Source organism: Acomys minous (genome assembly GCF_964271855.1).
Source record: "Acomys minous genome assembly, chromosome: 14".
NCBI classification, from domain to species: Eukaryota; Metazoa; Chordata; class Mammalia; order Rodentia; family Muridae; genus Acomys; species Acomys minous.
Genome location: NC_140496.1, coordinates 23,385,234 through 23,402,418, shown reverse-complemented (window position 1 = coordinate 23,402,418; position 17,185 = coordinate 23,385,234). Strand labels below are relative to the sequence as shown.

The window sequence follows — 17,185 nt, the reverse complement described above, 5'->3', positions numbered from 1 at the left end:
CTTTCATTCAAAATTCAGTTGTCATTTATTCAAATGAGATGAACTTAAATCACTAAGGAAGAAGTGTTATAAATTCTAGTTAACTAATAGCAGATATGGATTCAATTATGAAGTTATTATAATTAAAAATATTTACCTGAGCACCTATTTTTCAACATTCTGAAACAGCTGTCAGTTGCTTGAAAACCAACTTCTTTATCTATTATGTCTAAACACAATGTAAATGGATCTGAAAATGCAAAATGTAAGATTTTTTGTTTAATTAAAAGGTTTTGACATTTATAAGATTGATTAAGTCTCAGATTTTCATGCATTTTCTCTCACTACTGCATATCCAGTCATGTTAGTGGACGAAGAGAAGGATTCTGGATATGAGGAAATGGTAATAAAGGCATATGTGCCAGAGTCAAAAGCATGGCTTATCCAGAGTAGATATACCAATTTACATTTGAGTTTTAGCCATCTAATACCCATCTCTTGAACAATCAAATCAGCGGCACTGTAAATCATACCTGTTTCTGGCACTAGCTGCTTTCTATCTTTGACAGTGTGAGTCAGATGATTAACAACATGGTCACTAAAAGAAAATGATACTTCGTTATTAGATGTCTATTTTCAGATCTTTAGGAGGTGGGCCTTATACAAGGTCTTTTTTTTTCCTTCCTGAGACAGCATTTCTCTGTGTAGACCTGGCTGTTCTGGACTAGCATTATAGACCAGGTTGACCTTGAACTCACAGACATCCACCTGCCCCTGCGCCCCTGTGCTGGGATTAAAGGTGTGCGCCACTGCTGCCCAGCTCTTACACAAGGTCTTAAGATCACCAGCTATACAACCTTGAAGGGGACTGTGGGACCCTGGTTTGTCTGCCTCCCCACCTAGTTTCTCGGCTTATGAGGTAATTGGTTTGCTCCAACAGATGCTACTGTCATGTTGTGCTGCCCTTGCTAGAGATCCTAGAGCAAAGAGTACTTAGCCCACTATTTCAGACTTTAACTTCCAGAACCATGAGTCAAAATAAACCTTTTCAGGCTGGAGAGTTGGCTCAGTGGTTAAGAGCGCTGCCTGCTCTTCCAGAGGTACTGAACAATTCCCAGCAACCACATGGTGGCTCACAACCATCTATAAGGGACCTGATGCCCTCTTCTGCAGATAAACCACTCATATGCAATAAATAAATAAATCTTTTTTAAAAACTTATAAAAAAATAAGCCTTTTCCTTTTAAAAGTTAATTGCCTTGGGTATTTTGTTATAATGTCAGAAAGCTGATTGCTACACAAATTTGGTCAAAGTCAGGGTCTGCAATAGTCATAGCCTTGTTTGTAGAAGTGAACAAGCCTCTAGAGAGTGAAAGAGGACGTGAGAGAAGTACTGTAAGGCCTGGCCTTAAACTTGCTCGGTATTAGAGGGGGACTTTGAATTTTTTTTTTATCCTTCTGCCTCTACTTCCTGAGTGCTGGGATTAAGGTGTGCGTTACCACACCCAATTCATGTGGTGCTGGGGCCTTGAGTTTGATACCTAGCATATAACAAAGTGTGTGGGAAACAGATAAATGAATAAGAGCCAGAGTTCTAAAAACAAGACAAAGACAGGGAAAAATATTTAAAAGAAAAGATGGATTAAGAATGCAGCTCAGCTGGTAAAGTGTCTGCCTACCATGAAGCCCTGGGTTTAATCCCCAGCACCACATAAACTGGGTGTGGAACACACTTTAACCCCAGCACTCAGGAGGTAGAGGCAGTAGGATAAAAAAGGGGAAGGGAGAGGAGGGGAAGAGAGACAGAGAGAGAGAGAGAGAGAGAGAGAGAGAGAGAGAGAGAAAGAAAGAGAGAGAGGGGCAGGAAAGAGAGAGAGAGACAGACAGAGAAGAGAGAGAAATATGGAAATAGCTACAGTTATAGATCTATGTTTATTTTATGTTTTGAGACAGAGTCTCAGGGTAAAAAAAAACCCAGCCAGCCAGTGATGGCACATTCTTTTAATCCCAGGACTGGAAGGCAGAGGCAGGATGAATCTTTGAGTTAGAGGCCTGCTTGGTCTACAAATAGTACTACAAACAGTACTAGGATGGCCAGGGACACATAGAGAAACCTTGTCTATGAATAATAAAAACATAAAAAAAAAAACCAACAAAAACGCAAACCCAAATTGAATTTTTATCACACTCTATTCCCTATACAGTAAAATTGCAAGCAAGTGTTTGCCACATTGCTGATAAGTTCAATGCTTGCATTCTTATTTCAAATATAGGGGCTTAGTTTAAGTTTTCTTATGTAAACATAGTTTCTAAAATTCAAATTTGATCATTGTATTAGGGTTTCTATTGCTGTGATGAAACACCATGACCAAAGGGCAAGTTGAAGAGAAAAGGGTTTATTTCACTTAAACTTCTGTGTTTCAGCCCATCACTGAAGAAGGTCAGGACAGGAACTCAAACAGGGCAGGTAACTGGAGGCAGGCCATGGAGGGGTGCTGCTAACTGGCTTGCACAGCCTGTTTTTGTTTGTTTGTTTGTTTGTTTTGTTTTGTTTTTCTTTTTTTACAGACTCCAAGACCACCAACCCAGGATGGCAATACCCACAATGGGCTGGCTGGGACCTCCCCTATCAATCCCTAGTTAAGAAAATGCCCTACAGGTTCTCATGCAACCTGATCTAACAGAGATGGACACTCCCTCCACTCAGATGACTTTAGGGTGTATCACGCAGACAAAAAACTACCCAGCACAATTATCTTACTCAGTTTAAAATCTTCAGGAGCTTGGGATGTAACTCAGTAGGTAGACTGCTTACCTAACATGCACGAAGCCCTGGCTTTTGATCCCCAGCACCATATAAACTGGAAGTGGGTAGTACACACAGGCAGGACAAGCTTAAGGTGATCCTTGGCTACACAGGTAGTTGAAAGATTTCTTTTAATTAAAAAAAAATATATTTACTTATTGTATATGAGTGCTTTATCTGTAGAAGAGGGCATCATGTCACACTATAGACAGTTGTGAGTCACCATGTGGGAATTGAACCCAGGACCTCTGGAAGAGCAGAACGTGCTCTTAACCACTGAGCCATCTCTCCAGCTCTTTTCAATCCCCAAACTCTGAGAATAACGTGCAAAGCCTTTGAGAAACTAGCATCTATATCTATTCATGCTAACTCATTGATCATTTTTTAAAACTTTAATGCTGGGGATATAGCTCAGTTGGTAGAGTACTTATTCAGCACCAGCAGGTCATGGGTTCAATCCCCAGCACTGCAAAAAACTGGGTGTGGTTATACTTGTCTGTAATCCTAGCATGGGAGGTAGAGGTAGGAAGATCAGAATTTCAAGGTCATCCTCAGCTATTTACCCAGCTTGAGATATAAGAGATCCTGTCTCAATATTTTCCCCTTTCCCATGCATGCTTATGGTAGGCAACCCTGAGTAAAGACAGCCAGGCACACAAGCACGTCACACTAAAGGCATGGGAGGAGGAAGGGGACTTATCAGAAAGATATTGGCAAGAGGAGGAGAGAGATATGAAAATTCTGAAGGGGAAATATGATAAAGTAAATTTTATATGTGTGAAATTGTAAAAGGTTAAGTACATTTGAAAAAAGGAACAAGAGCAATTCCTACTTTATGCTCCTTCAAGACCATGTTTTATCATTCCTGTACCCACAGAGCTTAACAACACGGCACACAATAAAGACGTAGGGCAGAAGCAAGCACCATAATCATAAACTATACCTTGGTTGAGAAACAGGATCCTTTTGGTCAAAAGTTTTTTTTTCATTTAAGTTTTGAGCGCAGCTTAAAGTGGCTTTATGTAAAATCTTATTTTGCCCTCTTTCCCTAAAAAAAGGATTAACTGGATTTATGTTCTTTTTCAGAGTCTTCATTTTGTTTTCATTTGCACACGCTTTAGACATGATTCCACTGGACTCATAATTGTGGAGCTGTGTAGACTGGTTTGTATTCTTATCTTCTGCTTTGGTGCCTTCACTACTATCTGCACAGACATGTTTCAAATTGGTCTGCATTTTTATTTTCACAGATGAGGTATTACCCTTATATTGTCCACTTTGTTGTTTTTCCTACAATGTAAAATGTAGCAAGTAAGTAATTTCAATAGTTATTCTTTGTAATATGCTTTACAGTTCCTTTAAATAATATATAAAACTTTGATAATATAACACTTATAGTAAAAGAAATAATTTACATTAGGAGGAAAAATAATTTCTTTAATAAATGATATTGGTATACTTGTGAAACTACCTGAGGAAAAATAATGTAGCTATATGACAACTTCACAACAATAAAGTAAAAGTGAACCAAATATTCTTAAAATGTCAAATAAAATTATATAGGCTCAGGGAGATAGCTAGGTGGGTAAAGGTGCTTGCTGCTGAGCTTGACAATCTAAGTGTGATCCCAGGACCCACATCTGGGATCTTCTACACACACACACACACACACACACACACACACTACATCCATTAATAAAAGAAACTATTATCAAGGGGTAGATACTTTCCAAAAAGTATACAATAATACATCACAAAAAAATAAAAACTAATGTGTTGATCACATAAAGTATCTTTGAAAGCTCTCCTAGACTCGAAGGACAACGAAGGAGAATGGATTTAGAGGGGGAACGGGCAAGAAGCAAAACCAATGACAACCAAGACATGCAAAATCATGTACTAGGCCACAGGGCAACTCTTTTTTTTTTTTTTTTTAAGTTTTTCGAGACAAGGTTTCTCTGTGTAGCCTTGGCTGTCCTGGACTCGCTTTGTAGACCAGGCTGGCCTCGAACTCACAGCGATCAGCCTACCTATGCCTCCCGAGTGCTGGGATTACAGGCGTGCACCCCCACCCCTGGCTAAAGATCACTTTTTAAAAGAGTAAACCCACAATAACAGGCAGCAATGGAATAAGACATAAAGGCTTCAAAAAACAAAACAAAACAAAACAAAAAACAACAACAAAAAAAACCACCCTCAAAACTAAAGACATGTGAGTAACCTATGCAGGTTTGATAAAGCTGAATCCAAAACTGACTACCTGAGATACAAACCCTTAAAAGGTACATCAATGTGAATTTTAAAATGCTGGGGAAGGGAGGGAGTAGAAAGTAGGATGGAAGGGTAATCTGTGGTCAGGATATAAATGTATGGGAGGGGAATAAAAATAACATAACACAAAATAAAATCCTTATGCTGAGGATAAGGATTATACAAGCTTCCAAAAAGAGAAAGTAGGTCACACTAAGAGATTAGATTGGCTTTGGGCACAAAGAATAACATCAAAAGCTGTAACACAGGGGAGCAATGAAGCAGGAGAGAAGAAATTAAGGGAGCATGAGAAAGGGGGGAAAGCCCTTAACTACAGAATCTAGTTTGTTTTTCCTGATGGCTATGAATGAAAAAACTCCAACACAGGCCAATGAGATGGCGTTGTGGGTAAAGACAGTTTGCTAATCAAGCCTGATGAGCTGAGCTCAAACCCCAGAACCCACATAAAGGAAGAAGGAAAGAGCCAGCTTTACAAAGCTGTCCTCTACCCACCACACATACAACAGGAGACTCTTAACACAGCTGGGTGTGGCTCATCACCTCTGCTGCCTGTAAACATATCATCCTGCCTCCACCTCAGAGCTGAGATAACAGGTGTATACCATCATGCCTGGTGGGGGATTCTTTACCATAAGAGAATTAAGTAAACTAGCTCACTATTTTTTACCTAAATTTTAAGCTTTACTTAACGTTTATATCTTGTAAATTTTGTCCTTTTAGTAGTATAATTTATTAGTTATTTTTATAAAATTGTGTTCATTTCTCAGTTTCTATCTTAACCCAGCTATCACACAAATAATTGAGATTCATATTTGTTTAATAATAACCTTCACAACACAATAACTGAGCAGTTACTGCTCTATTCTTAACCCTCTAAACTAATCTGGTTTCCTTCCTTCCAGAATATATCCCAGAAATACTAGCACTTTGTGGCTTGCTTATTCCAGCTCCTTCCCCTGATGTTATTTGGACCTCTCTGGCTGGTGAATCCCCTACTTCCTCCTCTAACTCCTTCTCCCTTGGCTGGCAGAAGTCCAGCCGTATTCTCTCTCAGTGACTGGCTTATATATAAGCTGCTTTAATGGAATGCTAGGGGACAATTGGGAGCAGTGTTTACACAACACTGAGACAGGAGATTCTCAGAACAAAGACTGAAACCAGATATGGGAGGTACAGAAATCAGCATTTAAATTACACAATAACCTTATGCCCACACAAATTAGAAAGCTATATGTATCTTGAGAATCTAGCACGTCTTCAGTGTATACTATCCTTTTTTTTTAAAAGAATTATTTATTTATTTATTATGTATACAGTGTTCTGTTTGCATGTACACCTGAATACCAGAAGAGGGCGTCAGATCACATTATAGATGATGTGAGCCACTATGCGGTTGCTGGGAATTGAACTCGGGGAGGAACAGCCATCTCTCCTTGTTGTAAAACTTAATAAGATAGCTAATTCTGCTTCAGTTTCACTCTAAAATTGTTTTCTATGGTTTAGTCAAGAACACAACTTTACCTGAGTGGAGATTACTAAGAACATAGAGAGCTATTCTCTAAGATGGTGTACATGCTATGGAAACCAAAGTGGTGTTCCTCAAAAACTGCACATAGAATTACACCATGGCCCAGAAATTCTACTTCATAAGAAGTACAAGCAAGATTTAAACAAGATTTGAGTGCATGCTTGTCCGTGTCCGTGTGTGTGTGTGTGTCCGTGTGTGTGTTTTGAAAACTGAGGATGCAGCATAGTAGTAGAGCAGCACTGGCACGCAAAGCCAGGGGTTTGATCCTCAAAACTTCAAAAAAGAAAAATATGTAATATACATTTATATATTATGTACATAAAATAACTGTAGGGACAGAAAGTCAGAGAGTGGCTACCAGGGCTAGCCAATTAAAGAATTAGGAGTTATTTAATGATCACAGAGTTTCAGTTTAGAATGATGAACATGCTTTGGCAATAGTAGTGTCTTAGGGTTATTATTGCTGTGATTAAACATCAAGACCAAAATAACTTGGGGAAGAAAAGGCTTATACTTCCACATCATCCAAGGAAGTCAGCACAGGAACTCAAGCAGGACTCTAGAGGCAGGAGCTGATGCAGAGGTCACAGAAGGGTGCTGCTTACTGGCTTGCTTCACATGGCTTGCTCAGTCTGCTTTCTTTTCTTTTCTTTTCTTTTTTTTAAGATTTATTTATTATGTATACAGATCTTATTATAGATGGTTGTGAGCCAACCTGTGGTTGCTGGGATTTGAACTCATAACCTTTGGAAGAGCAATCAGTGCTCCTAACCTCTGAGCCATCTCTCCAGGCCTCAGTCTGCTTTCTTATATCACCTAGTACAACCAGCCCTGGGGTGGCCCCACCCACAATGGCCCACCCACATTAATCAATCATAAAATGACCCACAAGCTTGCCTACAGCTCAATTTTATGGAGGCATTTTCTCAACTGAGGCTCTCTCCTTTCTGATAATTTTAGCTTGTGTCAGGATGACATAAAACCAGCCAGGACAACTGATTCCTTCTACAAATGCATCACTGTTAAACCACAACCTTAAGATTACACATTAATAAAGATATCACAATATAGAATATTTTATAAACCAGCCCCACAGACTGTCTCTTTAAAAACATTCAGTTTCTATTAAAATTCAAATTCTCTGTAAAACTCTGTAAAATAGCCAGGCAGCGGTGGCACATGCTTTAAAAAAAAAATTTTTTTTTAAAAAATCATTATTAAGGGCTCCGGACATTGTGTAAGCTTTCCTTTAAGTTACGTTGGGAATCAAGAACAACACCGTATGGACCTGTCTGCAGGCAGCGCAGAAAGGCTGGAGCATGCCTTTAATTCCAGAACTCAGGAGGCAGAGGCAGATGGATCTCTGTGAGTTTGAGACCAGATTGGTCTACAGTGTGAGTTCCAGGACAGTCAGGACTACACACAGAAACTATGTCTCGGAAAAAACAAAAACAAACAAACAAATAAAAAAGTGGGCTCCTGTAAAATCAAAAATAAAGTCTCTCAACCATAGGCTCCTGTAAAATAAAAATTAAGTACTTTATTCTATTCAAAAGGGAAGATCCAGGGCACAGTCACAATCTGAACAAAGTAAACAAGCCTCAACAAGATAAATCACTGGGATTCACTCACAGTTTTCTGGGCTCCTTTAAAGGGATTGGGTCACTCTTCTGGCTCCACTCTCTGCAGCACACACTGCTTGTGTTTCAGGCTCTGGCAGGCTCCATGCTATTCTTGGTTGCCATACCATGGTACCAGCATCACTAAAATCCCATGGTCTCTGTTGCAACTGAGCTGCACTTCCCGCCAGTAGCCTCTTCTTGGTGCCAAACCTCAACTTCTGAGACTTCAACTGCTACCGAGGCTGCGCCTTCTCCAATGGCCTCTCACAACACAAGCCTCAGCTGCTTTTCATGACCCCTCATGCCTTCCAAACCAGAACCACCTGGGTGACTCCTACACTGCCAACCTTGGCTGCCCCGGAACACAACTTCTCAGAAGATTTCACCTCCAGAGGCTGGTCTCTTCTTAATCATTGTTATTTTCTCAGGCCCAGCTAACTAACATTAATTATCCCAGTAGAGCAAAGGTTTTGCTTCAGTGCTGCTTGCCTCTCGTTAATCACAGCTGACTCTTGAGTCCCAGCTGACCACAGCCACAGGATCATAATTCAAAGTAGCAGAGATGCAACAGCCCTAAATAGTCTTTGCCTTTCAAAGTTCCCTCTGGAGTTTCACTAGCCAGGCCACCATTCTGCATTGCTCTCAACATTCTTATCTCTCAAATGATGACATACAACAGACATTTCCCCCAATCAGCACATTTAAAAATAAGCAGGGCTCAGTGCCACACGCCTGTAATCCCAGTGCTTGAAAGGCAGAGGTAGGAGGATCTTCCAGGACACACTGAGTTTAAGGTTATATGACATTTGTCTTACATAAATAGCAGCAAACCAACCAGCCTGCTCTGTCAGGTGGCACATTCCCATAAACCCAGCACTCAGAAGGCAGAGGCAGAAAAATGGCCCCATGGACTTGGTCTGTGTGTTCCAGGCCAACCAGCATCACAGAGTGAGGCCATGATTCAAACAAACAGGGAAATCTAGAAACAAGGGTCAGGGAACATGGTTGTACAACATTATGAATCCTTAATATCACATAATCGTACGTTAAAAATGATTGAAATGGAGCCAGGCATGGTCTAGACCAGCAAGGGCTACAAAATAAAGACCTGATCTCAAAAAATATAAGAATGAAGTAAAACAATTGTTATACAATTTTATCACAATTTAAAAGAACAAATAATGTGGTTAACTAAAAACCACTGAATTAGGTGACGAGTGAATTCAATGAAAATTACATCTCGAGTTATGGATGGCTCAGTCAATAAAGTGCTTTGAAAGCATGAGGGTTTGAATTCAGATCCCTATAGGCCAGATAAAAATATAGGCATGGTAGTGCACACCTTCAATCCCAGTAATGGTCAGACAAGAGGCAGATTCCTGAACATTTTTAAGCCAGCCATCCTGGTGTATGTGGTGACATTCCAACCAGTGTGAAACTGTTTCAAACAAAAGGTGGAAAGAACTTGAGGACAAACACCCAAAGGTGTCCTCTGACTACCACAGGCATACCTACATGTGTGCACCCCTTCTCCAACAATGCGTGTGGAGAGAAGTCCTGAAGTCCTGAGTGAATGTGTATTGTTGACACGGGCACAGCTGTGTCAGAGATCTGCCTGCCTCTGCCTCCTGAGTGCTGGGATTAAAGGCACGTGCCACCATAACCTTGTTTACATTAAACATTTAATTAATTAAATATATAAGTCCTCTATCTGCATGTACATCTGCATGCCAGAAGAGGGCATCAGATCACATTTTAGAAGGTTGTGAGCCGCCATGTGGTTGCTGGGAATTGAAGTCAGGACCTCTGGGAGAGCAGTCAGTGCTCTAAACTGCTGAAGAGCCAGGCATGGTGGCGCACGCCTTTCATTCTAGCACTCGGGAGGCAGAGGCAGGCGGATCTCTGAGACTGAGGCCAGCCTGCTCTACAAGGTGAATCCAAGACAGCCAGGGCTTTTACACAGAGAAGCCCTGTCTTAAAAAACAAAACAAGACAAAAAGAAAAAAAAAACTGGAGAAAAACATTTCTACTGACAACCTCAATTGTTTAAAAATATTTGCAGAGTTCTATATTCTGTGAAATGAAAAACAAAACAAAACAAAACAGAAACCAACCTTTTCCCCTTCTCTTTCAAATTGTTTTATCCTGCATACAATTCCCTTTGCTGCCTTCCAGTGCTTGTCAGGATTCTCCTTTTCGTTCATGTCCTCTAGTTGTTCTGCTTCGTTTTCATGAAAAAAGTTCTCTCCTGGACTTAGAGATAACTTCTCAGCTTTGAAATACGGGTTGGGGGAGGGGAAAGTGGACAATGAGTTTATCATTACTAGAAATGTTATTGCCACACTTAAAAGGACAACTACAAATTCCACCTATCCCATCTCTATATACAAGAGCTGGTATTGAAAATAAGTGGACAGAATGCATAGCAGACTTAGTCACAAATTAGACTCTACTATTCATAGTTATAAGAAAATAACACATGAAAATATTATTCCAGATATAAGATTACTGGTTTTAACATAGTTTGTTTGGCATACAAAATTAGAGTCAGAGTCAATCACACGCTAAGCATATGCTCTATTACACAGCTACATCTCTAGTCCTGCAGTAGATTGCTTTGGTTAGTTTTTCACCCACTTGACACAAGTTAGAGTCATCTGGGAAGAGGGAACCTCAAATGAGAAAACGTCTCTATATTGCCTGTAGACAAGTCTGAGTCTGTGGGATATTTTCTTGATTAATGATTGATGTAGGAAGGTCCAGATCACTGAGGGAGTTGCCATCCATGGGCAGGGCGTCCTGGGTTGTATACAAAAGCAAGCTGGCCAAGCCGTGTAAGCAGTATCTCTTCATGATCTCTAACTTAGTTCCTGTCTCCAGGTTCCTGCCTTGAGTTCCTGTACTTACTTCCCTTCATGATGGACTGTAAGGTATAAACTGAAATAAACCTTTTCCTCCTGAAGTTGCTTTTGGTCAACAGTAGAAAGCAAACAAGTAGAAACAGATATGTTTACAACACTGTCTTTCTTTCTTTTTTTTTTCTTCGAGACAGGGTTTCTCTGAAGCCTTGGCTGTCCTGAACTCACTTTGTAGATCAGGCTTGCATTAAACTCATAGTGATCCTCCTGCCTCTGACCCCCTGAGTGCTAGGATTAAAGGTGTGCACCACCACCTCCAGCTATAACACTGTCCTTTTAAGAATTTATTATGTCCATAGTTTTTTTTTTGTTCACAGAGGAATCTTACAGCTACTACCAGATCTCTGGAGTGCAGCTAGACTGCTCATCAATTATGTGAATACACCAGGCTCCCTCCTAAGCAAGGACCTATGGCTTAGCCTCAGCTATTTGCCATGATTAACTCTAGAGATTCATACCTCTATTGAAGAAGTACTTTCTTCCTATGATTTTGGGCCTTCTCCCAAAATCTTAACTGCTTTAAATCTGGGTTAGATCACTTTGCTATAGGTTCCTACGTCTCCCCAACCCACTCCCTCACAATCTTTATGTCGATTTATAATAATACCTAATCTCTCAATCTTTTATTTATTTATTTATTTATTTATTTATTTATTTATTGTGTATACAGTGCTCTCTCTGCATGCATGTACACCTGCACGCCAGAAGAGGGCTTCAGATCTCACTATAGATGGTTGTGAGCTACCATGTGGTTGTTAGGAATTGAACTTAGGACCTCTGGGGGAGCAGTCAGTGCTCTTTAACTACTGAACCATCTCCTCAGCCCCAAGTTACTTTCTTTACTTACACTAAACTTATGGACACACAGTTTCCTTATAACTGTGCCCTCAATCCCAATGCCTTGCATGATTCTTAGCATATAACAGAAATTCCACTGTTTAAATAAATGAGCAAATGTACTTTGTGACTTAGAAATAAATCACAAGGCATAAACAAAGTGAATTCTCTCAGCTGATGCTGCCTGATGTTCTTTTCCACATAGGCTTGAGTATGTTGAAAATACCCTAACAGTCATTTCCAAGTTATATATGTTATTTTCAACCCCCCACCCACCCCGCAATAACTTGGAGGCTAAAATAGCGTATTAGAGCACATATAAATTTCTGTTTAGTAACTTTAGTTATTTTCTTTCCTCTGGGATTGGGGCCTCACTATGTAACTCAGGTTAGCCTTGAACTCACAAAGATCTGCCTCTGGGCCTCAAATCAAAGAGGTGTGTCACTATATACCCCACAGCAGATATTTTGGGTTTGTTTGTTTGTTTGTTTGTTTGTTTGAGATAAAGTCCTACTATGTAGCCTTGGCTGGCCTGGAACTCCCTATGTAGGCCACACTGGCTCTGAACTCATAATGATCTGCCTGTCTCTGCCTCCCAGGGCTAGGATATTTTCCTAAAGCTAGTTGATACTTTCCTAAATTAATGGTTCACTTACTAATCTTTTTGCAGTTTTGAAGCACATAAGTGGCAGCTTTGTTTAGGTCTTCATTCTTAAATTCAGTTAAGGATTGTATCATCAGTGGAATCCCATTGCTTTTTAAAAGTTCATACTGATTTTCCTCTGTAAAAAATATCAAAAATTAAAATGGTGATTATTTTTATAAAGTATAAGGTATGAGGTCATGATTCATCACTGTGATAATTATGAACATAGTTCAAACTTTAAAATAAAAAATCGAATTTGAAAAGTATTTTCAGGTGGTAACCTAAGTCTCATAAATGACTTCTAAAATGTAGCCACAGTGTACCACACTTCATAAGAGTAAATTAATAGCTCTCATTTGGTTTTTTTAAAAGTGGGGTCTGGAGAGATGATTCAGTGGTTAAAAGCACTTGCTACTCTTTCAGAGGACCCAAGTTAGGTTTCCAACAGCCACATCAAGTGGTTCACAACCGTCTGTCACTCTAGGGGATGTAATACCCTCCCTCTTTTGTCTTCTGTGGGTATCCAGAGATACACATATACATAGACATAAATAAAAACACTCTTAAAGGTTAGGAGAAAGAATGGAGAAACTAATAGAGGAGACAAAGAATGAGGGAAGAGAATAGAAGAAACACAAAGAGAAGGGAGAAGAGTAGGAAAGTGAGAGAAAGGAGGGAGATAATTAGAAGAGAGGAAAGTGGAGACTTGGAAAGAAGGGTTAGTCAGAGGGAGACTGGGATGCAAATAGAGGGTGGAAATAAAACCTCTGTAAGTCTTCACTGATGGTTAGAAGAAGTGACTTGTCAAGGTTTATAGTGAGACAACAGGACTAGATTTGTATAGTGACATGGCAAGGCAACTGAATGGAGAGCCATAAGAAGGAGCAGAAGTGGTGGCTGTTACAGTTGTACTGGTGAAAAGTGACAATGGGCTAGGGCAATGGAAAGAAAATATGGAGTGAGAAAGAGGTGTAGCCTAACTTCAGTGCCTGACTGACTAGACTATAAGAAAGAAAATAAGAAGCTTAAATGGCTGAGAAAAGTGGGATTTCAAGCCTTTCACCAGCAGTAAGAGGGGAAAGAAGCAAAAGCATGTTTCCATCCCACTGTTTCAATACACACTCAGCTAACAAATACTCACCACAATCCTCTGTGCAGTGACCAATGGCAAGTATGATGCTAAACATTTCTCCTGAATTAAGACTTTGATGAAGCAGTAATGCCAGAAGTGTAGAAACAATGTGGTATTTGGATAACACCACTGCAAAAGTAGCTGTTAGTTTAATACAGGAAAAAATAAGTACAGGTTTAAATTCTCTAAGTATATAGGTACTATATGTTTTCAGAGATTATTCAGGGAGAATATCATATGCCTATATATCTAATATTTATGTCATATACACATACACATATGTCAATTTAAATAAATACACTATAAGAAGACAATGGCTTATTATAGTCCTCATTAAATACTCTTTTTGAGTATATACAAAACAAGTATATACTTGTTTTGAGACAAGGCTCGCTGACCTGGCTCTCTACGTGATCAGGCTGGCCTCAACTCATAGAAATGGCCCACCTCTGCCTCCCCAGTGGTGAGATTACAGGTGTGTGTCATCATGCCTAGCCCTTTATGCTGTTTGTTAAACTGTTTTCTTCTTAGTTGCTTTGCATGATGCTGTAAATATGAACTAATACTATATTCCTAAAAGTTGAACATACATGCTCTTACCTTATATATCAACTCATATCTACACTGGACAGTAAGGACATTACTAGGTAACCAAATTCTGCTTGACATTGATGCTGCTGTTAATGATGCAATGAAGGATCTATAAACCTATGATGAGCTGTGATGAGATTCAAAAAGTCTACTATGTTAAGCTATACTTCATAAGATATATATTTATTTTAGTGAGATGGGGTCTTACACAGCACAGGCTGGCATTAAACTTGTTATTAAGCAGAGGCTAACCCTGAACACTGATTCTCTTGCCTCTATTTCCTAAATGCTGGGTTTATAGGTATGCCCTCCCCTGCATGGCCTTCTTTTAACAGAGTTCATCCAGAGTCTAGTAATACTGGTATGAACAAAAAGGTTGTAAATTTCCAAAGGATTGGTATCATTTAATCTTTTTTACATATACTTGTGTTTGTGTGTGCATGTATATGTGTTTGTGTGTGCATGGCACTTGTGTATGTGCCATGATACACACGCAGAGATCACAGGACAAGTTTATCCAGGGGTCAGTTTTCTGTGCCCACCAGGTTCTCAGGCTTGGCAGCAGGCACCTCTACCTGTTGATACATCTCATGGTTCAGGGGACTAGATCTCAACTATTTTTGTCCTATGGACTCAGCACACAGCAGGTATTCAGTAACTCCCTATGAAGTAGGCATCTAGGGGCTACTAGAGAGATCTAGAGGCATCTAGAGAGATGCTCAGTGGTTAAGAGATTTTGCTGGGCTTACAGAAGTAGACTCAGGTTCAGTTCCTAGCACTGACAATGGTGGCTTATAACCACCTGTATCTCCAGTTCCCAATGTCCTCTTGTGGCATCTACGGACAGTAGGCACACATATGGTATACATACAAACATTAAGGCAAAACACTCATATACATAAAATAAATCTTTAAAAACTCATCCACCTACTTTTTAGATTGCTTGTGAATGTAAAGACGTCCTTATTACAAGGATTTACAGACTGTCTTTCTAAGTGTTTATACAAACAAAAACAGATGTGTCCTGTTCTGGTTCTGTCGCTCATTTATGCCCTGAATATGTCCGACATCACACTTGTCACAAAGAGGCATGTTTTAATTTTTAAGTTTTATGTATATGTGTGTGTCCCTATATAAGTGTATGCCCCATGTGTGCAGGTGCCTGAGGAGGCCAGAAGAATGTGTTGGATCCATGGAGCTGGAGCTACAAGTCACTGTGAGCAGCCCAACTTGGGTGCTGGGAACCAAATTCAGGTCCTCTGAAAAAGTAGCAAAGGCGCTTAACTGCTGAACCACCTCTCTCCAGCTCAAATTTGTTCTCAAAATTTTATAAATTGAGTTTTCCATTTTTCATATCTCAATGTTTTTTATTTGTTATCTAAAACTTATTGAAGTTGCTTTAAAAAAAAAAAAAAAAAGACAAGGTCTCACTGTGTTATCATGGCTGTCCTGGAGCTCAGGAGATCCACTTGCCTCTGCCTGCCAAATGCTGGAACTAAAAGCGTCACCACTACATCTAGCTAAAACAGCTTTTTGAAATAATGATTTAAGAATAATAGGATCAGCTGGGCATGGTGGTGCATGCCTTTAATCCCAGCAGAGGTAGGCGGATCTCTGTGAGTTTGAGGCCAGGCACCCTACAAAGAGAGTCCAAGATAGCAAAGGCTACACAGAGAAACCCTGTCTCAAAAAACAAACAAAAAACAACAAAACAAAAAGAACAATAAGATCTTATTTTGATTCTCTCATTAGATCTAAAGTCAGAAGACTTGGATATGCATCCTTAGGGAAGTGTAACTTCCAGTGGTAAAGCAAGGAATTGGAATAGGTAATTTCTAAGATTCCTTTCCATTTGTAAGAAGCTAGAAATTTTGCTCACAATAGTATTTAATGTAGCATTTCAACATTCACCATGTTCAGTTCAAACAAAGTTCAATTATAGAAAATTGACTAAGCATTTTCACTCACAATTATTAGTAATACATGCATCCAGGGTCCTTGTCACTGCCACTGCAAGCTTAGCACTGGAAAAAGTATTATGTGACTCAGACTGTAGTTGCACAAGAACTTGAGACAAAACATCCAGTCCACCCGCAGACACAAAGCAGTTCTGAACACGGGCTGAAGAATAAAGTAGCAAAACTATGAATATCTCAAAAGACAGGTGTATTGTTTCATTCAATTATCCTATATTAAATACGTTTAATTTCAAACACTGAAACTCCCCAAAATTACAGAATTAAAAGTTCAACTTTCATCCACTTATGCGTACACACACACACATACACACACACATCCTTACATGTAAACATAGTGACATTTCCCTTGCACCATACAATTATATGTATAGTAGGATAGTGCTTCGTTTGTGTAGGAAATCTTTCATTTCATTTCTGAAACTGTACTTCATAATTATTAAACAAATATTTCAGTAGAGCTAGGGGTAGAGAGTGGAAAAGTAGTCTAGCCATATCATCTTAGTACTGTGGAGGCAGAGGCAGCCTGGGCTTACAGCAGGACCCTAACTCAGCATGATAACAATGAAAGGACAGACTCATTCATTTATCTTGGTATTATAATCAGCAAGTGGCCTACTTTCTAATTCTAACATAACTCATATCTCAGACTGCTTTACTCTACAAATGACAATGTGTCTCATTGTTTCAAAAAAACATATGCTTTGTTGTTGTTGTTGTTGTTGTTGTTGTTGTTTTTTAAAGAAATAGGGTTTCTCTATATAGCCCTGGCTGTCCTGAACTCACTATGTAGACCAGGCTGGCCTGGAACTCATAGACATCCTCCTGCCTCTGCCTCCAAAGAGGTGGGATTAAAGGCGTATGCCACCATGGCTGCCA

At 39.6% G+C, this 17,185-nt stretch overlaps 1 protein-coding gene across 4 annotated transcripts in view; it reads right to left on the bottom strand.

The window, feature by feature from the left end:
* TERB1 (telomere repeat binding bouquet formation protein 1) overlaps positions 1-17,185 on the bottom strand; it is a 47,355-nt gene that overhangs the window by 12,581 nt on the left and 17,589 nt on the right. For all 4 annotated transcript variants that reach the window (XM_084756776.1, XM_084756774.1, XM_084756775.1 and 1 more), the window contains 7 exons: positions 16,299-16,451; positions 13,749-13,880; positions 12,618-12,743; positions 10,321-10,478; positions 3,729-4,075; positions 513-577; positions 137-229 (listed from right to left, as the gene is read on the bottom strand). In XM_084756776.1, coding sequence (XP_084612902.1) covers positions 137-229; positions 513-577; positions 3,729-4,075; positions 10,321-10,478; positions 12,618-12,743; positions 13,749-13,880; positions 16,299-16,451 — 1,074 coding nt within the window. The remainder of the gene's footprint in view (positions 1-136; positions 230-512; positions 578-3,728; positions 4,076-10,320; positions 10,479-12,617; positions 12,744-13,748; positions 13,881-16,298; positions 16,452-17,185) is intronic.